Genomic DNA, 21,772 nt, shown 5'->3' on the forward strand with positions numbered 1-21,772 from the left:
GCGGCTCCGGGCCCGGGCGGCCGCTCCCGGCTCCCACAGCCCGCCCGGGGCCGCCCCGCCCGTGCCGGGGCTGCGCCAGCGCTCCCCGCACCCAAGGGGGTTCAAACTGCCGGGGGCATCTCACAAAAACCATTGCCCGTATCCCCTCCCAAAACAATAAAATCCCAACCAGCCATCAACCCCCACAAAAAATAATCCAAAAACAAACCCATAAACTAACCCTTTCCACCCTGCCCTCCTGCGCCTTCGCAGGGACCCCGACCCCGCGGGAATGCCCCCGGGCCAGGACAAAAAGCTGCTCCCCTGGAGGCGCTTTGAACACCCACCCGCGGCCCGGCCCTGGCACACGGCTCCCGGCAGCTGCCCCGCTGTCCCAGCCGGGCCTTTGCAGCAGGGAGGCTCTGCGGGACCCCCGGGCTGTGCCCCCTCCCAGGCCCTGCCCGCCCCGGGGCTGACCTTCAGCCCGGGCTCTCTCGCTGTCCCGGCTCCTGCAGAGTCCCCGCTCGCAGTTCCTTGGGCCCCTGGGCTCTCCTCTGGGGGTTGGGGAACAGCCGGCAATGCAACCTTGCTCTGTAAAGGAATCATTTTGGTGCTCTCTAGAGAGGCCAAAACTGAAACTTTGTTCCTTTTGCCTGGGTGCAGAGACCATCAGGGCATTTTCTGCACAGAGTTCCAGCCCCCAGCTTTTGTTGAAGGAGCTGCCTACCAATGTGACGCTGCCAGGAGCCTGTCCTTGCTGTCACCTGCTGTGGCTGGGCATGAACAGAGCTCCTGCACTTGCATTTCCAGCTGCTGTGCAACCAAAGCTGAGGGATCTGGAGCTGCCTGAATGCAAAAACTGCAATATGAGCCACTCTCAAGGGGGAAATCTCCCCCTGCTGTGCCAGCCCATGGCAATGCTGCCATTCTCTGCTGTTGCTGGGGCGCTCTTGGGTCTGGCTGAGCAGGAAAGGTGACCCTGAGCCAGGAGATTTCTTTGGCTGCAGCAAAGCCTTGGAACGCAAAGACCTTCCTGATGCTGTGCCCTGGGCCAGGAGGCAATGAACCACCAGAGCTGACCCTAAATTTCTTACCGAATTCACAGAATGACTGGGTAGGAAGAGACCTTCAAGAGCATCAAATCCAACCCATGCCCTAACACCTCAACTAAACCATGGCACTGAGTGCCTCATCCAATCTTTTTTTAAACACATCCAGGGATGGTGATTCCACCACCTCCCCAGGCAGACCATTCCAGTACTTTATCACTCTCTCTGTGAAAAACTTCTTCCTAATATCCATCCTGTATTTCCCTTGGGGCAGCTGAAGACTGTGTCCTTTTGTTGTGTCAGCTGCTGTCTGGAGAAAGAGACCAAACCCCACCTGACTACAGCTACCCTTCAGGGAATTGTAGAGAGCGATTAGGTCACCTCTGAGTCTCCTTTTCTCCAGGCGAAACAACCACAGCTCCCTCAGCCGTTCTTAACAGGGTTTTTGTTCCAAGCCCCTCACCAGCCTTGTTGCCCTCTCCTGGATGTGCTCAAGCGTCTCAATGTCCTTCCTAAATTGGGGGCCCAGAACTGGGCACGGCACTCGAGGTGCGGCCTCACCAGTGCCGAGTACAGGAGAAGAAACACTGCCCTGCTCCTGCTGGCCACACCATTCCTGATCCAGGCCAGGAGCCATTGGCCTTCTTGCCCACCTGCCCACACTGCTGCCTCATGTCCAGCCTGCTGTCCAGCAGTGCCCCAGGTCCCCTTCCCTGGCTGCTGTCCAGCCACTCTGTCCCCAGCCTGGAGTGCTGCAGGAAGTTTTTGTGGCCAAAATGCAGGACTCAGCACTTGCACTTATTAAACTTCATCCTATTGGACTCTGCCCATCCATCCAGTCATTCCAGGTCTCTGCAGAGCCCTCCTACCCTCCAACAGATGGACACACGGTCCAAGCTTAGTGTCAGCTGCAAATTTACTAATGAAAGACTCAATCCCCTCATCCATGTCGTCAATAAAAAATATTGAACAGAACTGGCCCCAGCACAGACCCCAGGGGAACACCACTGGTGCCACCAGCTGGATGCAGAACCTTCACCAGCACTCTCTGGGCCCAGCCATGCAGGCAGTTCTTAACCCAGCACAGAGTGCTCCTGTCCAAGCTGTGGGCTGCCAGCTTTTCCAGGAGTGTGCTGTGGGAGACAGTGTCCAAGGCCTTGCTGAAATCCAGGTACACAACATCCACTGCCTTTCCCGCACCCACCCGGCGGGTCACCTGGTCATAAACGGAGACCAGGTTGGTCAAACACAACCTTCTGTTCTTAAACCCGTGCTGGCCGGGTCTGATAGCTTGGCCATCCTGTAGGTGCTGTGTGATGACACTCAGTATAAGCTGCTGCAGTACCCTACTGGGTACTGAGTTCAGGCTGACTTGAGTTGTGGGATAAGGATTTAACAATTCAAACTGTAAAGCAGGTATGTTTTATTTCCATCTGGGACACAAGGGGGATTTTCCACCATACCTGCGTACCTGGTTGAGACAGGTTTAAGGTTTAAATACACTCAGATCCCACAAAACAACCCCTCCCTCCCCGCCCATTCTCTGCCCACTCTCCGCCTCCTTGCACTTCCTATTATAATTAGCCTTCTCTGGTGCCACATCTCCTGGTGGTTGCAGGCTGGGGTCTTCTGATGAAGTAAGAGGTCTTCCTCAGTTGTTCACTGTTTGACCTCTGCCTCTGGGCAGGTGCAGTGAAGGTTTGGCTAACTCCCAGGTCACTTTGTCCTGGCCAAAACCACGAGCCTGGTTCTTTCTGATTTCTTAAGCCGCAGGTTCTGCTTTATGGGGTTTTCACTATACCTAAGTCTTGCTTTACTGAGTTTTCACAATATACACAATATACATCTTATCTCTATGGCCTTTAGCTAGCAACTGAATCCTCATGTGTTCTGTTACAAGTTGTTTTTCTGCTTTTACAGGATTGCTAAATAAGCTGTATATTTCTGCTTCCCCTCCATCTGCTTAAGCACATTAAATGCTTCTAAATATCTGAATTTTAGATATGTTTCCCATATCAAACTGGCCTATAATTACCAGGATCCTCCTTTCTACCCTTAGGGTGTAGGGGTCACACAACACATTGGTCAACCTCCAGTCCTCTGGAACCTCACCAGTGAGCCAGGACTGTTGGGAAATGATGGAGAGTGGCTTCACAAGCTCATCTGCCAGCTCCCTCAACACCCTGGGCTGGATCCCATCTGGGCCCATGGATTTTGAACATCCAAGTGGCTCAGCAGTTCTCTGGCTGCCTCCTCCTGGATAACAGGGGCACCATTCTGCTCCCTGACACCATCTACCAGCCCAGGAGGGCAGCTGTCCTGAGGACAAGCCTTCTTCCCAGTAAAGACTGAGCCAAAGAAGGCGTTAAGCGCTTCTGTCTTCTCCTCATCTGCAGTTCCTAAGTTCCCTCCCACATCCAATAGAGAACAAAGGTTGGTCCTACCCTTCTTTTTGCCATTAATTTATTTGTAAAAACATATTTTATTATCCTTTACAAAAGTTGCCAAAATGACTTCAAACTGAGCTTTGGCCTCCCTAATATTTTTTTCCTACATGTTCCCTTAAATACTTCCTGAAAGGCCTGACCCTCCTTCCAAAAATGATACATCCTCTTTTTATTCCTAAGTTCCTTTGAAATCTCCTTGCCCATCCAGGCTGGACGTTTGCCTTGTCAGCTCATCTTTCAGCACACAGGGACAGTCTGTTCCTGTGCCCTCAAGATCTCTGCACTGAAGCACACCCACCTTTCCTGGACTCCTCTGTTTTTAAGGGCTCCTTCCCAAGGAACTCTCTGAATAAGTCTCCTAAAACGGCCAAAGTCTGCCCTCCAGAAGTCCAATGCAAAAATCTTTTTGATGTCCCTCCTGATTTCACCACATATTGAGAACTCTGTAATTTCATCATCCCTGTGCCCCAAGCAGCCTCCAAGCACCACATCTCCCACCAGCCTTTCTCTATTTGCAAACAACAGGTCGAACATAGTCCCTCCCCTGCTGGCCTCACTCACCCGCTGTCACAAAAAGTTCTCCTCCATCCACTCCAAAACCTTCCTGCACTGCCTCTTTGCCGCTGTATTGAGTTCCCAGCAGATGTCTGGTAGGTTAAAGTCACCTACAAGAACAAGGGCTGGTGATCCTGAAACATTCTCCAGCTTCTTAGAGAAGAAGTTGTCCACCTCCTCTTCCTGCTTGGGTGGATGATAACAGACTCCCAGCAGGTACCCCTGGTAGCCCGTCCTGTTTGCTTCGGGTAGAACAGGAACAATGAAAACCTTCCCAATGGCACAACTCCCCAGCCCACATGGGGAAAGGAAAGAAAAAGTTGTCAAGTTCTCAAAACCTTTCTCCTGCTTTGCTGCAAGACTCCTGCTTCACACATGTTGGGGAAAGTCAAGAGAAACTGCATGGGTGGAATATCTTGTGACAGATGGTGCAACTCGTTCTCCAGGAAAGGTTCTTGGAAAGAGCAGACAGGACTGTGGAGAAGATTCTGGGAAAGCTGAAACAGCTTTTCGGAAATGAAATGAAAGTGGAAAGAAACAACCCAAGATATTTTCCTCTGTTTATTTCTCTGTCCCACTTTCCATCTTAAACTACTTCTCCATCTCATTAATTCTAAGTGGGTCTCACCTCTGACATCCAAGACTTGGTAAGATTTAGACACTGTAAAATACCATCAGCTACATCCAGTTTGCCTTCCCGTTTTTCTTGGAAAGCAATGCCGGAGACACAAGTGCAGTGCTTGGGTCAGGTTCAAATTCTGCATTCAGGGAATGTGCTGTGACAGTGTCTGACCCTCAGCAGGGACAATGCACAGCAACAGCCAAGGGGATTCCTCTGTCACTGTGCAGGAGTCAAGACTGGGCCCTGACTGAAAACGGCGAAGTTCCCGTGTTTGGACAGGCTCAGGGGCTGCCCCGGGGAGAGCAGGGCTCGGTGCGAGGCAGAGGGGGCAACGGAAAAAACTGACAAGGGGACAAACGGCCCTGGAGCTTCAGTTGCAGCAGCAGCAGCGGCAGCAGCGGCAGCAGCGGCAGCACCAGCGGCAGCAGCAGAGAAGGAAAAAGCGGCTTTGTTGACCAACCCGTGCTTCCCCTCTCCCTCTCCACAGTCCCGCAGCCTCTCCCTTTCCCAGTGTCCCCCTCCCAACCCAGTCTCCCTCTCCCCTGCTGGGCCGGGCCATGCCTCGGGCCCACCCCCGGCCCCGGGCGGGGCTGCCCCGTCCCTGCCCCCGGGCGTCCCGCCGCGGTCTCGCCTTCGCCCGGCTCTGGCAGTGCTGGCGATGGCGCTGCTGGGCGGGCATCAGTGCCTGGGGCTGGGGCAGCATTGCTGGCCTTTGGCTGCGCCTGTGCCGAGCCCAGCCCAGGCCCCGGCCCCGGCCCCGGCCCCGGCCCCGGCCCCGGCCCCGGCCCCGGCCGCAGCCCCAGCCCCGGCCCCGGCCCCGGCCCCGGCCCCGGCCCCAGCTCGTCCCTGGGCCCGCAGACGACACAGGCGGTGCGGCTGCTCCCGCCGCCTCCACTGCGGCTTCCCCGGCCCAAGCTCCTCCGCTTGGCAGCGCGGCCGCTGGCCCTGAGCCGCTGCTGTCCCGTTGCCAGGAGCAAATGCCTGGGGATGCCCAGCCCGGGCCGCTCGAGGGGCGCTCGGGGGCCGTTCCTGGCCCCGGGCCGAGCGCTGACAGCCGCGTCTCGCCGGCAGGGAAGGCGCAGCAGGCCCTCCAGGAGCAGTACCGCCTGGGTTCGCTGCTGGGCCACGGTGGCTTCGGCAGCGTCTGGGCGGCCACACGGCTCTCAGACCGTGCCCCGGTGAGCGGCAGGGCCAGTGGTGGGTGCACGAGGAAGGGGCGCAGGAGGAGGAGGAGGGCGAAGGAGAAGGAGGCTGGGGCTGGGCAGGGCAGGCAGTGAGCTCAGCCTGCTGCTCCCCTTGGCTTGCAGGTGGCCATCAAAAGGGTGCCACGGAACCGTGTCCGGCATTGGGGTGAGCTGGTGAGTGAGCGGGGCCAGCAGGAGAAGCTGGGCCATGCCGGGCGGGGATGAGCTGAGGCCTGGCAGGGTGGAAGCCGCCAGGACGCCTGGAGGGAGAGCGGGCGTGGGGCCAGCAAAGGGTGCAGAGCATCCCGGGCTGGCTGAGGGGTCCCTGACCCCTGGCACAGCCTCAGCCCCACTGACAACATTGTGCTCCTCCCACAGCCCAACGGCACCAGCGCACCACTGGAGATCGTGCTGCTGCACAAGGTCTCCACTGGCTTCCCTGGTGTCGTCCAGCTGCTGGAGTGGCTGGAGCTCCCCAAAGACATCATTATCATCATGGAGCGCCCAGAGCGTTCTCAGGACCTCCAGCATTTCATTCGGGCACGGCGGTTCCTGTGCGAGGAGGTGGCGCGGGAGCTGTTCCGCCAGGTGCTGGAGGCCGTGCGGCACTGCACCAGCTGCGGGGTCCTGCACCGCGACCTCAAGCCAGAGAACATCCTGCTTGACCTGGCCACCGGGCAGGCCAAATTGATTGATTTTGGCTGTGGCACCTACCTACAAGACACAGCCTATACTCACTTTGCAGGTGAGCCATCGCAGGGGTGTGCTCCCCATTCCAGACATCTCCTGGCCCAACATCTCACAGCCCAGCCTGGGTGTGGCTCTGGGGATTCTCCCTTTCCCTGCCACTCATGGCACTGAGTCTTCAGCCCAGTTGCTTTTGAAGACAAGTGGGTGGGGGGACCAGCTTCCAGCCCTGCTGGCAGCCTTTGCCAGCCACTCTGCCTGGGACTGGGGCTGGGGCAGCCAGCCCAACAGAAGCACCCGTGGGTGGGGGTGTCTGAGAGGGGAGCCAGAACATGTGCACCAGCCAGTTTGGTGTGCAGGTGAGAAAGGGCTTGGACTGCTGTGATTGCCTGGTTTGCTTTGGGTTCATAATGGTTTTTGGGGCAATGCAGGCAGGGACGAGTAAGGCATGGTTTTTCCCCAGCACTGAGTGGGTTTTGCTTGTCATGGTTGGGCCTTGCCAGGGCTTCCACTGCCACCTTCCGACACCAGTGGCTTCTTTTCCAACCCTAAGTTCGTACAGAAGTCCCAGGTGCTGGCCAGAGGGCAGCAGGTCACACCACGTGCCACTGGGGCAGCCCCTGCACGCCCAGGGATGCTGGGGCCAGGCTCTGGGAGCAGCAGCATCCCCCTGATGAACTCCATCTGTATTCCATAGGAACACCGTCATACAGTCCCCCGGAATGGAACCAGTTTGGCTGGTACTATGGACAGCCAGCTACCGTCTGGTCCCTGGGCATCCTGCTGCACCAGATGGTGTGTGGGGAGCACCCTTTCAGGAGGGGCCACAAGATCAGCTGGGACCATCAGCTCTCGCTGCCACCACGGCTCTCTCAAGGTGAATCCTCATCTCTGGGCACGGGGGAAATGCCAGTGCTGGGAGACAGCAGTGGGCTGTGGCAGCTGCTGAGGAGGTGGCACGTGTCCTGCTGTCCTGCTTTCCTCCAAAACAGGGAATTCCTGGGAAAGTTTAGGCCCAGCTCTGAGCAAATGCAGCATGGCCTGAGAATGGGAACAGTGGGACAGACAGGAGCCTTCTCCAACTGACCGGCGGTTTCTGGTTTCTCTCGCCAGAGTGCCAAGATGTCATCCGGCGGTGTTTATCCATGCTGGATGTGGAGCGGCCTTCAGTAGAAGACCTGTTCAGTCATCCCTGGATGCAGGATAGTCATCTGCCATAGAAGAAGGGAGAGAGCCACAGAAACAGCGATGCAGGGCCCTGGTAAGTTCCAGCTCCACACATGCCTTGGCAATCAGAAGCAAAGGACCCAGACTTTTTTGTCCTGCCAGTGTCACTGCACAGGGGTCATCAGATGGGAACACACAGCCCCTGTGCTGGAGCTGAGCTGCTCTGCCCAGCACTGCTGGCTGCCATCCCAGCTGCTTTGGCTTGTCCTGGTTCACTGCCAGCTGGGGCCCTGGGCAGAACACTGACAGCCTGGTCTCACCCCCAGGGAAAGAGAAGCAGCCCCTGGAGAAGCCGTGCCAGGTGGGGCTGCTGCTGCTGGAGACAGCCAGGACAACATCAAGGATGAAAACCTCTTCCTCGACCAGGCCACCACAAAGCTGAAGATGATGGACTTCGATTCTGGCACCTTCTTCAAAGCCAGGCTCCACAGCGAATTTGCAGATGAGTGCACACACAGGGGGATGCTCCCAGATTTGGGCATTGCACAGGCTGGCCGGGAAACAAAGGTTCCCCCTTTTGCTGGGGTGGAAGCAACTGATTTTTCAGTGGGCTGCCAAGCTGCATTTTGGCAGGGCTGGGGGGCATGGGCTGGGGTGGGTGTGAAATGGGTGTGGGGTCCTGGCCCTGCAAACAGCCCTCAGTATCCACTGTGCCATTTTCCCTTTTTGTCTGTAGTCTATTTTCGTTAATTTGCTGTTTGTTTCTCTAAAGGAAGCGTTCTAGGTGGTGTCCAGTCTGGATGGGGAAGTGCTTGGGACCAGCCGTGCCGTGGATGGGCCGTGCCCTTGGAGAAGGCTGAGGACATCGTTTGGGAGCAGCTTTTCTTCCAGCGGCGGATGGCGTCAGGTGGGTCCCGTCTTCTTGTCCTGGGTGGGATCAGAGCTTTTGGGAGATGGCAGCCAGCACAGGAGCATCCTGCTGTGGGCAGCTGCTGAGGAGGTGGATGTGCCACGGCTGGCTGCAGGCTGGGCACATGTCCTGCCCTCCTGCTCTGCTGCCAAGGGCAGCAATGATGGGCAGCTCTGGGCACCGCTCTGGGCACGGCCAGCATGGCCTGGGCACGGCGGGCACTGGGACAAGGGGGACAGGAGCCTTCAGCTGACGGGCGGGTTCTGGTTTCTCTCCTTGCAGCCGGGCTCTGCGGATGCTGAGGCTGCTCTGGGCTCTGCCAGGGCTCTGCTGGAGCTCAGCCCCAGGCCAGAATCAGCCAAAGAAGAAATGGTGTGACCTGCAGCAGAGACTTGCTTGAGTACTTGGGCAATGCAGCTCAAGTTTGCAGAGTGTACATCTCCGAGGGAAAACATCACACCCTCCAAAATTAAACTTGATCAAGAACTTCTGAAATGCAATCAATCTGGGATGACCCCAAATGACATTTATCAACTTGCCCAAGGTGTAGCTCAGCCCTTCCCTGAAGATTTCTCTCCTCCACCTACTTTTAAATTTCACAACTGCTCCCTCCTTTCCCCCAGTGAGTTCCCAGCCCATCACAGTCTCCGTCACACTGTTGCCTTCCTTGATGGCCTTCACCACAAGGAAGACCAAACCCCAGGTTTAGGGCCTCATCCTGTCACTGGCTGAAGAGCAGCAATATCTCTGAGGTCCTGTGGCATTTTAGTGTCAGTGAGAGCTGCTGTCCAGCCCTCATCTCTCCTCAGTGCTGAGTTCCCACTCCCTTTTCCTTGTCCTTCCAGCAGGATGAGCTCTGTGAATCCCCTTGAGCCTCCCCACTCTCCCAGCCCACCCACCCACCTCACTAAGGTTAAGCTGAAGCTTCTTTGTCTCCTCTGGCACACCAGTGCAGTCCCCTCTGCAGGGAGCCCCAGCCCCAGGGCACAGCACACAGCAGTGCAGTGCGGGCTGGAGCAGCTGCCCTGCACCCCTGGCTTGGCTGTTTGTGGCAAGGAAATGCTCCCTGTTTGCAGCTCTCCCTGCAGGATGGCCCCAGGGCAGAGCCCAGCCGGGCTCCCACTGCATCCCCTGAAGCCTGGGGCAGGCAGTGGTGCCAGGGCTGAGGTTCATGGGCTGTCACTGGGAGCCTCGCCCTAAAAGACACACGGAGCCACGAATCTGGGGAGATCAGAGCAGCAGGGAGAATCTCCTGCTTTGTTTATTACTTCCTATTATATACTTTTAGCAAGGTGCCCATGGATTGGAGAGTGGCATTCCCACCTCTCAACGGCATTGGTCAGAAGGACTGTCATTCAACCTCCCCTTCTCTTGGAGAAGGAATTCAAAACAATAGCAATATTTACAAAACACAATCTCCTTGTTTACATGAATGAGCGTGAGAAGGTGCACACTTCTACTTTAGTATGAATGCTCAGAATACTGGGAGAATCTCATGGTGACAATGGGGCGCACCCAGAGCTGTGGCTTGCAGTCAGTGTTTGCCAGTGTTGTGTTCTCATCTCCTGCAGCCTGTGGGGAAAACAAGCTGTGCTGCCAGGCCAGCAGTGCTCCTGTGGGCAGGGACAAGGCTGAAGGGCTTTCCCATTGCAGAGGAGCTGGCACTGAGCCTTGTCAGGGCCTGGCAGGGCTGAAGCCGGGTCTGGCCTGCTGTGAGGGACTCGCTGCCACCAACCGGCCCCACCCGCCACACTGCGTCCTCCAGGGACAGAAGGGTGTGTGTGTGCCAGGGGCTCTGGGATGTCTCTGTCTGCAGGGACAGAAGGGTGTGTGTGTGCCAGGGGCTCTGGGATGTCTCTGTCTGCATGGAGAGAAGGGTCTGTGTGTGCCAGGGGCTCTGGGATGTCTCTGCATGGACAGAAGGGTCTGTGTGTGCCAGGGGCTCTGGGATGTGTCTGTACCCATGGACAGAAGGGTCTGTGTGTGCCAGGGGCTCTGGGATGTGTCTGTCTGCATGGACAGAAGGGTCTGTGTGTGCCAGGGTTTCCATAATGTCTTTGTACCCATGGGTATGGAATGAACACAGAGAATGAAAGTGTCAGTCACGTTGCTTGCACACTCCTTCCTCTTTGCACAAGACACATCCATGCACACCCCCATGTATGGATATACTAAAAGGATAGGGATGAATAGAGATTTCCCACAGAGTTCTAAGTTTGGAATAACTCACTTGTAAGCCAGTGGCCAGGGCAATTTTTCCCAGCTCAGTGTGAGTAGGTGTTCAAGAGCTGAAGGGAGCATCATTCAGAAGCAGTTTCAGGATTTCTTGGCAGGAAGTTACACCATCCGTGTAACTCACTGTATTTATCGGGATGGACTCTGCTGGTTCTTCAGGAATATGGAGCAATGGAGACACGAGACTTGGGAAAATCCCAGCTCTGTGGATTTGTGTCGAGGGAGGAGCAGCAGAAACACTTTGTGTCTGCTTTGGGGGATACAGGGTCCAAGGAGCTGGGGTGGCAGAACGTGACCTGGCATGTTGGCAGGTGAAGTCCTGTTTCATGAAATCCCAGAGTGGAACAGGACAAAGCTCCAAGCACCCCCAAGCCCACTGATGAAGTCTTTGTGATGCTGCAAATTCTCAAGGAAAGGCTGCTGCCACACAATCCACTGGGATTTACAACTTTCAGTTGCAACTCTAGGTCGAAGTGTCAAACTGTAATATTTTTTACCCTCAAGATACAGTCATGCACAATCCATCTGTCAGTTTCTTAATGCTTCAACAACAATTTCAAATAACTTAATATTGGAAAGAAAACCCATATACTTTTAAAAAAAGGATACTGAGGTCAGTGAGATGGATCCATGCCATCAAAACATTCACAAATTAAGTAATTTAGTTGTCTTTTTAAGAAGATCAGCTACCTCTTAATCTAAAGTTACAGAAGATTTTTCACTGCATGTTTGTTTTTTGTTCTCCCTTTCTTTTTTCCCTGTTTTTTCCTTTTTTCTTTTCCTTGTTAAGCAGATAACACATCCTAAAAGAGGAATGTACAGCAAAATGAGATACATTTTGGATAAACAACGAAAATGTAGGCTCCTCCTCTGTTTGCTTTTGTCTGGATACCTTGAAGAAAAAGATCTAGCAGAGACCAGCAGAGGTGGAAAATGGCTTTGGACTAAACTGGAGTTCAGCACTGGTGACATCCTGATCCAGTCAAGAATTGCAGAATTCCTTTGCACATCTCGAACCATGTGTTTGCAGGCACAGCACCTGCAGTGCTGACGCACCAATGCACGTGAATAACTCTGTTATTCCCTCCCAGAATTTGGGCTGTGGCCAAGAACGAGGTGCTCCAGTGCTTTGCTGCTGGTTCCCGTGTGGAGCAGCTCCCTTCCCGCTGGCTGAGCTGCTCAGGCACAGCCCGGCAGCTCCTGGCCCTGCAGGGCTGAGGCTTTTCCCCATTGCTGGGCACAGACTGATGGAGCAGCACTGCTGGACACGGGCACACACAGAGGGAGCAGAAGCAGCTGCCTTTGCCCACCTGCAGCTCCAAGGCCCAAACTCTGAGCAGACAGAGCTGCAGGAGTCTGGCAGGCTCCCTGTTTGCTGTGCTGCCCCACTTGTGCCCAGCCCAGCTCTGCAGGGCAGAGGAGAACAAGGGGCAGCTCCCTGCCAGCCCCAGCCCAGGGACCCCTGCGGCCCCGGGGCTTGGGGCACTGTCAGCACCCGCTGCTGCAGCCACCGCCTCTGCTGGCACTGCCAGCAACAACCAACCTGGGGCTGAGCCCAGGGAGCAGCAGCAGGGCCTGGAGCTGATCCCTCCCTCTGGGCAGGGCTGCACAAATGACCCCCACAGCAGCAGCAGCAGCAGCACATGGAGCTGACTTTGAGCACAGCCCTGCCACTCTTCCCTCCCGTGTGCAGGGGTGTCACAGCAGCCTGAGGCACCTGGGAGCCCTCAGGGCCAGCAGGGCCTTGAGATGGCAGCCCTGGGTTCCTGGGGGCTGTGCAAGGAACAGAGGTGGGGACTCCCTCTCCATGTGCAGCTTCCAGATGGAAAAGGCTGCTGTGCCCAGGCAGCTCTAAGGGCAGAGAAAGGAGGAGCTCGACCACTGGATCTGTGCCAGTCCCACAGTCCTGGGCAGCAGCCACCGAGCACAGGGGAACAGAGGGCACAGCAAGAGGGACAAAAGCAGGCAAGGTCAGAGCCTGGGAAGAGCCAGAGCTGGGAGCAGGAACAGCTGCTCCATTGCACTCTTGGAGAAAGCTCTGGGCTGGTTCAAAGCGCTGAAAGGTGTGAAGGGCAGAGGGGAGGCCACACCAAACAATGCTCCTGTTTCCACACCCTCCCCTCTCAGTGTCCATGAAGGAATTGCATGAACTCTGTTCTTCTCTCCGAGTCATCTCGTTCAGCATGAGCAGCTTAGCACCAGGAGCTGAAGGAGCTGAAGCCTTAGGCCACAAGAGCTGAGCAAGAGGAAACTTTTTGACCAAAGTAATGCTGCTAACATGGTCTTGGATGAATCCAGCAGATGGAATCCTGGAATTATGGAATCCTTTCTGTTGGGAAAGACCTCTGAGCACATCCAGTTCCGCTGTTCACCAGCAGTATCAAGCCCAGCACTAAACCATGTCCCTGAAAGTGCCAAGGCCTGGACAACAGGCCCGAGTGAGGCCTGAACAACAGGCCCTGAGCCAAAGGTGACCTCTGGATGAACCTTCCAACCAAAGGTTATCTTTGTATCTGCTCCATAATGAAATATGCATGGTCATTAGTGCTATGATAAATTGATCCACTCATCACTTAAACATGGATTGACCTTTCTGTAGTTAGAAACCAGACAAGGCCATGAAATCCGACATCTGGCCTTGTTTGGGGCTGTATGGTCAGAGTCAGCTCCCTTGGTTCCTCCTTGAGCCCCGGCCAGGCTTTGGGAGGAACCCAAGAGGAGAATGAAACCAGATGTTCCTGCACTAGAAGTGCTGTCAGTTTGTTTATTCAGCACTGTCAGAGCTGGGCCCTCTCCCAGCCAGGTTGGAGCCTCACCTGTGGCTGGAGGCCCCTGCAGGAATTCCCAGTGTCCGGGAGTGGCTCTGCAGTCCTTGGCTGTGACAGCTCCCCCAGCTGATGTGTGGGTCTGGGTGATGGCAAAGTCTGAGGGTGACTGCTGCTGTCTCTTTCTTAATCACTGCAGGCAATCCTTGGTAGTGATGATTGGGTGCATTGCTGAGCTTCTCCTTTTGTGATTCTTTGCAGTTTTGCATTAGAATCAATCACACCATTGCTGAACTTTGTGTCTGTGTCTTTGGTGCTGACCCTGCTCATGGGCAGAACAGACACTGCAGCCTCAGAGAACCAAAGGTGCCCTGTGACACTGCGGGGCCTGGTGTGAGCAAGGGGACCAGAGTGACACTGTGGGGCCACATGGAACCAAGGGGACCAGAGTGACACTGTGGGGACACATGGAACCAAGGGGACCAGAGTGACACTATGGGGCCACATGGAACCAAGGGGACCAGAGTGACACTGTGGGGACACATGGAACCAAGGGGATCAGAGTGACACTGTGGGGACACATGGGACCAAGGGGATCAGAGTGACACTGTGGGGACACATGGAACCAAGGGGACCAGAGTGACACTATGGGGCCACATGGAACCAAGGGGACCAGAGTGATACTGTTACAAACAAGGCCAGGACTCAGATGGAAAAAAATAAAAAAATTCCTCGTTTCTTCTATTAACTACCAAAGACGGGAGCCCAGGATAAGCCCAGGCTCCTCACCACAAGCCAGAGAACACATCCAAAACAACAGTGTAACAATTCAGTACACCGGATGCTCCTTGGCATAGGTTGTGTCCGCCAGAGAACGCTGGCAGAGCTCCAACACTCCCTTTTATCCGCTCCTGTCCTCCTCTGATTGGGGCGCTCAGGATCCTCTCTCTGACTGGCCAGTTGTCTAGGGTTTGATTGGTTTATAATGAGAGTCATCCTGGACCAATCATTCTGCCAGGGCGTTGAGTGATTGGTCCGTTGCCATTACCAATCCAGGCTCGTGGTTTTGATGCTGCCTGCATCATTCTTCTACATTTACATATAACTCAAACAACTTATTTAAATCTGGCAAACTTAACACTGGAGCTGTAACTAACTTCTCTTTCAGTTCCTTCAGTTTCTCTTCATCTTCTTCACTCCATGTCACAGGTTCACTCCCTACTAGCTTTTCATATAAAAATTTTACTAATTGGGTGTGCCTATCGATCCACATTTTACAGTACCAAATTAGACCTAATAATTTTCTTATATCTGTTTTGGGTTTTGGTGTTGGTAATGATAGAATGCCCTGTACTCAGTTTACATCTAACTTTTTATAACCTCTCCCAATTAAGTGTCCTAAATACCGAACCTCGGGCTCTACAAATTGCAACTTCTTTTTAGAGACTTTCAACCCTTTTTCACCTAGGAAATTTAGCAGTTTAACGGTTGTCTGTTTAACTTCTTCTTCTAATTTTCCTGAGACTAAAAGATTATCTACATACTGTAGAATTTGGACTTCCCCAATTGGAATGAATGGTTGCAGTATCTCTTCTAATGCCTGACCAAATAAATTAGGGGATTCAGTAAACCCCTGAGGGAGTCGGGTCCACTGTAGTTGTTGTTTTCTTCCCGTGCTCTCGTCATGCCATTCAAAGGCAAACCAACTTCGGCTTTGTTTTTTGAGGGGGCAGGCCCAAAAGGCATCCTTTAAATCTATAACACTGAACCATGCATGATCTGATGGGTCTCTGCTCAATAACGTATAGGGATTGGTTACTACTGGATAACGAGCAATGGTTTGCTTGTTTACTTCCCTCGGATCTTGCACTAAGCGATAGGTACCATCTGGTTTCTTAACTGGTAAAATTGGTGTCTTATGAGGGGACATGCATGGTTCTAAGATTCCATCTTTTATTAATTCTTTTATTACTGGGTTCAACCCTTGTTTTCCTTCTGCTGAGATGGGATATTGCTTCTTCCTAATTGGGAGTATATTAGGTTTCATCTTGACCTCTATTGGGGGAATTTCCAGTAATCCTCGACCCCCTTCTTCTGCCCATGCCCTTGGATCTATTTCTCCCTCATCTTCTTGTTTTAAAACCATCATTTTTGCCACCATCCGACCTTCTTCTGGCACTACACCAATATTTAGTTGTATTTGCAAATCTTGCCCTGAAGATTACCGCCTATTTTTGGCATGTACAACATATCTACACACCTTTCTCTAAAGCTCCCTTTCACAGGAACCTGTTCTATAATCAATACTTCAAATGGTTTGCTCTCTGCACCTTTAACTTTACACTTCCTGTCACTCACTACGCATTCTTTTGGTATCATGCAAACACTCGATCTGTCGGCTCCAGTATCAACTAAAAATTCATATTCTTCGCTCTGGGGGCCAATTTCTAATTTTACCCAGGGCTCATCTCGATCTTCTTTCTCTTCCCCCAGAGCATAGAGCCCCCGACACCCCTAGTCGTCATCTCCTCCATCTCCTCTGAGGATCCATTCTAAGGTGTCTTGTTCCCTTGCAATGGCTTCATCCATCTTTTTCTTCCTACAAAATCTCTGTATGTGCCCTTTCTCTTGGCAATAATAACAGGTGATACCAGAGTCACTGTCTGCCCAGGGTAACTTCTTCTCTCTGTCTGACTCCCTTCTCTTCTCTACTTCTCCTCTCGGTCCATGTCCTCTTGGCTTACTGTTCCTTGGTTCATCTCTTTTTGGCTCATCTCTTTTGTCTCTTACACTTTCCCTAGCTACCGCTATCATCACCTTTGCTTTTGTCCTTGCTTTTTCCTCTTCTCTCCTTAGATAGACTTTCTGTGCTTCTCTTAACAACTCATTCAGTCCTTTCTCATGCCAATCATCTAATTTCTCTAATTTCCTTCTGATATCTGCCCATGCTCGAGTTACAAATCGCACTTTTACTAACACTTGCCCCTCCGAGCTTTCTGGGTCAACACTGGAATACAATTGGAAGTTTCTCTTCAGTCTCTCGAGCCACACACTAGGTGATTCATCTTTTTCTTGCTGGCTGTCAAATGCCAGTTTGGCATTATTTGTTCTCGGGACAGCCTCCCTTATCCCTCTTATTATCAAAGACCTGTAATCCCTCATGTTCCTTCTTCCAAGTTCATCATTGGGGTCCCAGTCTGGTGGATTATGCAGCAGCTTAGTTTCTCCTCGTGGACCAACAGGGTTTTCTCTCTCCCATATCCTCATCCCTGCTGCTCGAATTAACTGAATTTCTTCTAGGGAAAAGAGGATATTTAATATTGAATTCAACTCTTCCCAGGTATAAACACTGGGACCCAAGAACTGATCTAACTGATTTGAAATCCCAATAGGATCTTCTAACAAAGTCTTTATTTCCTTTCTAAAGTTTCTCACTTCTGAGGCTGTCAAGGGTGCATTCACGAATCCAATGCCTCCTACTACTCCACGCATTGGGACTTCCCTAAGAGGGAAGAGCCTCTCTACTTTTGTTACTTTTGACCTTGTGTTACAATAAGGCCCTTCTGCTTGACTATTTCCTCGGAATGTACTAGGGGATACAGTATTCGGTTGGCTCGATTCCCAGTTGGGAGGAGGTAAGGGAATTGCAGTGGGTGTAGGGGAAGGAACTGAATTGGTAGGGTGTATCAGGGAGGAATTTGGAAGAGTGGCTGGAGGGGCTGAAGAAAAGGTTGTGGACATAGTGGGGTTTAAGGATGGTGATGGAGTAACTGTTGAGGCGAACAGGGGACTTGGGTTAGAGTTTGAAGGGTGAGGAACTGGGCACTCAACGGGTGGAACTGTGGGAGGGACCAGGGTCCCTACCTGTGAGGCTGAGGAAGGAACTTGGGGTGCTACTGAGGATACAGGGGAAATAGCTGAAAGTGTGACTGGGGGAACTGAGGCAAGAGCTGGGGATGCCACAGAAGGAGTTGGGAGAAGAGCTGAAGGTGGGGCTGGAGATGCTGGGGAAAGGACTGGAGGCACAGCTGGGGGTGTTGTGGGAGAGATTGGAGGAGGGGCTAGGGATAATGAGGGTTGTAGAGGTTGGGCTAAGGGAGGTGGAGATTGAATCTGAGGGGATGTATAAGGGCTAGGGGAAGGAACTACAGGTGGAGTTAATGGTGGAGGGGGGGAAGGCAATCTAAGGGATCCCATTTCTTTTCTGTTCTCTTATCTTTGTCATTTTCTGGTTCCTTTGAGACTTTATATACTCTTACCTTCTTGTCCCAAATTTCATTCTCTAACCAACATGCTGCATATTGTATTTCCTCTTCGTTTTGAGACTTCTTTAATCTTACATGTTTATTTAGAGCAGCACATAGCCACTTTTCTTTAGATTCATCCCAGGGCCAATAAACAAGTCCTTCATGGATACTTTCTTTTGGCCAAATTTCCATGCTGTATTTTATCATTGTTATTTTGTTCAAATCCTTTAGATTACTATCTTCCTCCCAATTTTCTAGCATTTCTCCTAGAGGACTATTTGGAGGAATACCTCTTACTTCTCTTTCTTCCTTTGTTCTTTTTGAATTCTTACTTACACATTTCCCCATCTTAAATACTCAAGTGGTAATCTCAACTAAACCTTTAAATACTGTTAGAGTTACTGTACAAATGTGATAATGTTAATTGCAATCTTTGCTTAAGCAAATATACTGTGAGAAAAACAAATATGGTTTTTCGTGGGGGAAAAAAAAATATGGCTACCCATGGGAAAACTAAATATGGCTACTCGTGGGAAAACTAAATATGGAGGCTTGTGGGAAAAATAATAATTACTAGTTTAAAATAAATGATATAATAATATAATTTTCAAATTATTTGACTTTAAAAATTATTCTTTAAAAATGTCTATAGAGGTGGCCAATTAATGTACTAATAAAGATAGTAGCTAATAAAAATAATAGTAATTAATTTTAAAAGGTATAAAATAAATGAAATTATTACAGAACTTTTCAAAGATGGCTGCTTACTAAAAGGAGGAGGGGGGCCTTAACACTGACTGGAGCAACCACAAAATGGTGGCGTTGCCCTGGCAACCAAGAATCACAAGAGTCACAAGATGGCGACGTCACCTTGCCGCACTTCAGAAACTCAAAATGGCGACTTTGCCTCACAACCAGGATTCACAAAATGGCGACACTGCCCTGACACACTCAGAAATTCACTTCACTGGACTCTTCACAATCACTGAACTAGTTCTCCTTTTTCTAATGAGCAGTCTGAGGACTCTTGGTCTCCCCTTACTTCAGAACCTCGTTCACTAGATTTCCCGCAATTGCAATTCAAATAAAATCTTACAAAGTCAACACACAATATACTATCCACATAAAAACTTCTTACTTAAAGCAGCTATTGCCAACAAAATGTGCCTAAGTAGTCTTAGACTCAAAATTAAAACTCAATTAACTCAGACTCTTGGAGGAAAGAAAAGGTTAATTTCCCTATTCTGACAGGTTCTACCGTCCCTCACACTCCTAGTGAGTGCGAAGGTCCTCCCACAGCCGGCGGCCCTGTCACTTGGTCCCCACACCGTGAGGAACCCGCTCTCACCCTCCCTTTGTGAGGTGAGTCTTCTCTCCCCTGACTATAAATCCCCCTTGGATCTCTAATAATCAGGGTCCTAATTCCCCTTAAACTGGGCCCTCTCCCCCTCCCCTGCCAAAAAGGGGGCAATCCCCTATCCGGCGGCCACCCCAACCTGTTGGTCACCGGGTAGGAGCATTTTCCCAGTCTTAAGGGTCCTAACTCCCCACAGACAGACCCTCACCGGTAGTAGATCTGCTTTGAGGAATAACCCTCCAGGTGGACTTCTGGAACTCTACCTCTGCCACTCCCCTACCTATGAATATCCCTTGGATTCCTATTAGGTAGGAGCCCAAAGGCACCCTAGTTCCAAAGCCCACCCCTCGGAGTTCTCCTGTCCCACCCAGGGGTCAGTCCAGCAACCTCACACGCTGCGTCCCTCCCGTTGGAACCACAAGGGAAACGGGAGCCCGCACAGGTAAGGGCGGCGAAAAGGAGAGTACTCGCTTGTCTCCCGCCTTTAAGGGTCCCCAGAGGTACCGCACACACTCCTTCCTCACTCACTCCCCTCTGTTGGAGGTCTGCACCCACTTCGGGGGTCTGGATTACCAGCCCCTGCTTCACTCACTCACTCATACAGTCTCGCACCCCCTTATGCCAGTCCCCACTCACGGTACCGACCTGTGCACCGCGAGCCCCGCTCCCTCTCGGAGGGTCCTCTCAGTCTGAGTTGCTGTGTCCTTGGTAGTTCTTCGGGAAAACCAGCGCTCCTTCTCACGGTCCCGAGAAAATCCGCAATCCAAGGTGGAAGAAAAAAAGATTCTTCTCAGACGCGTCTTCCTTGAATCCGTCCTTCCTTGGGACCGCCTCTGGGTGTGGCTTATCCTGGACGAGTCCCCAAAATTGTTACAAATGAGGCCAGGACTCAGAAGGAAAAATAAAAAAAATATTCCTCGTTTCTTCTATTAACTACCAAAGACGGGAGCCCAGGATAAGCCCACGCTCCTCACCACAAGCCAGAGAACACATCCAAACAACAGTATAACAATTCAGTACACCGGATGCTCCTTGGTATACGTTGTGTCCGCCAGAGAACGCTGGCAGAGCTCCAACACTCCCTTTTATCCGCTCCTGTCCTCCTCTGATTGGGGCGCTCAGGATCCTCTCTCTGACTGGCCAGTTGTCTAGGGTTTGATTGGTTTATAATGAGAGTCATCCTGGACCAATCATTCTGCCAGGGCATCGAGTGATTGGTCCGTTGCCCCTACCAATCCAGGCTCGTGGTTTTGATGCTGCCTGCATGATGGCATCTGTGGAGCTGTTCTTGTTGTCACAGTTCCAGCGTTTGCAGAGACACTACTAACATGTACCCCAAACATGCAAACCTATGAACTGTTACTTATAACACCCCAGAAGCATTTATCACAAACTTATAACAATTTCCCCAAACATACAAACTTAAGAGCTGTTACTTATAACACCCCAGAAACATTTATCACAAACTTATAACACTACTTTATTTCTAAGTTTCATTAATAGCAGAAATAAGAGAAACTATATTAATGCAGCAGAATTTTTCAACATTCTACATACAGCTTTCATTTTAATATTTGCAAAAAGCTAATAAGATGATGTGCTCTTCTAACACTCTGCCTCCAGTTTCTGCATCGAGGGAGTTGCCAGCCCTGGCAATGCCCCGGGGACGCCTCAGAGCAGAACTGTCCCAGGGCTCTGTCCCAGCAGAGGGCCCCAGGAAATGTCCTGGTGTCTTAGTTTGGAGAGACAGGGATCTGCCAGGGAAAACTGGAGTTTCCCTTGGAATGGAGAACGTAAAAACCCCCTCCCTCCAAATTAATACAATTTTGCCATTTGGAGCTTTCAGGCAAAAAGATGGGAATAGGGATAACAGTTGTTTACTAGGAACATTAAAAAATACAAATGCAGTAATACAAAGAAACCAATCAAACAAACAAAAGTCCCAGAAAACTCTGACAGAGTCAGAGACACAACCTGACACCCTGTTGTCAGGCTGTTGGAGACAGACCAAATAAATCCTTCTGGAGTAAGAGATGTTGTTCTGTGGAGTAGAGATGATCCTGTAGGAAAATGGGTCCAGTGCTGGCGAGATGGGTCCCATCTTCCTCCGAGGATACAGGAAAAAACCAGCTAAATTAGAGTTTAGATAAATGATTAGACTGCAGGTTTTATGCTGGTGGAAAGGCTTTGGCTCCTCCCACTGGGTGGAGCATCTCACAGTGGGATGAGGTGATGTCATCAGTCATGTGAGAGGCCTTAAATGGCCCATTCACAGGTGATGTCCCTCAGAAGAGGAGGAAAGGAAGAAGAGATAAGAAGGCACTGCCTCATCTGGTGTTATCAGGTGTCCCATTAACAGAAGGCATCTGCCCTCTTTCTACCCCTAGAGTTACAAGAGATAAAGAACAATATCTCCCTATTGGCGATTGATGAGAGACGGGAAGACTGATTCGGTGATCAGAATTCGATTTTACTCAGGTTTTCCAAAAGCTTATATACTATTTCAGACAGGTTAATCATTTCTACTACAATAATCAGGTTAAAAATCACACAGAAAACTCATGCATT

The 21,772-nt window shown here is 51.7% G+C and overlaps 1 protein-coding gene across 1 annotated transcript; it reads left to right on the forward strand.

Annotated features, from left to right (window-relative positions):
* The first annotated feature begins 5,310 nt into the window (after positions 1-5,310).
* On the forward strand, positions 5,311-7,743 carry LOC134562219 (serine/threonine-protein kinase pim-1-like). The gene is made up of 7 exons (XM_063419641.1): positions 5,311-5,323; positions 5,724-5,830; positions 5,960-6,010; positions 6,215-6,259; positions 6,365-6,581; positions 7,221-7,400; positions 7,637-7,743. The coding sequence occupies exons 1-7, from the start codon at positions 5,311-5,313 to the stop codon at positions 7,741-7,743; spliced, it is 720 nt and encodes a 239-aa protein (XP_063275711.1).
* Positions 7,744-21,772: the final 14,029 nt, after the last annotated feature.

Source organism: Prinia subflava, chromosome 26, assembly GCF_021018805.1.
Source record: "Prinia subflava isolate CZ2003 ecotype Zambia chromosome 26, Cam_Psub_1.2, whole genome shotgun sequence".
Taxonomy (NCBI): Eukaryota; Metazoa; Chordata; class Aves; order Passeriformes; family Cisticolidae; genus Prinia; species Prinia subflava.

Excerpts from the sequence above, each read along its gene's own strand:
- LOC134562219 (XM_063419641.1), top strand. Across the intron at positions 5,831-5,959 it reads GGCTCTCAGACCGTGCCCCG|GTGGCCATCAAAAGGGTGCC; the intron begins GTGAGCGGCAGG and ends CTTGGCTTGCAG. Across the intron at positions 6,260-6,364 it reads AGATCGTGCTGCTGCACAAG|CATTTCATTCGGGCACGGCG; the intron begins GTCTCCACTGGC and ends CAGGACCTCCAG.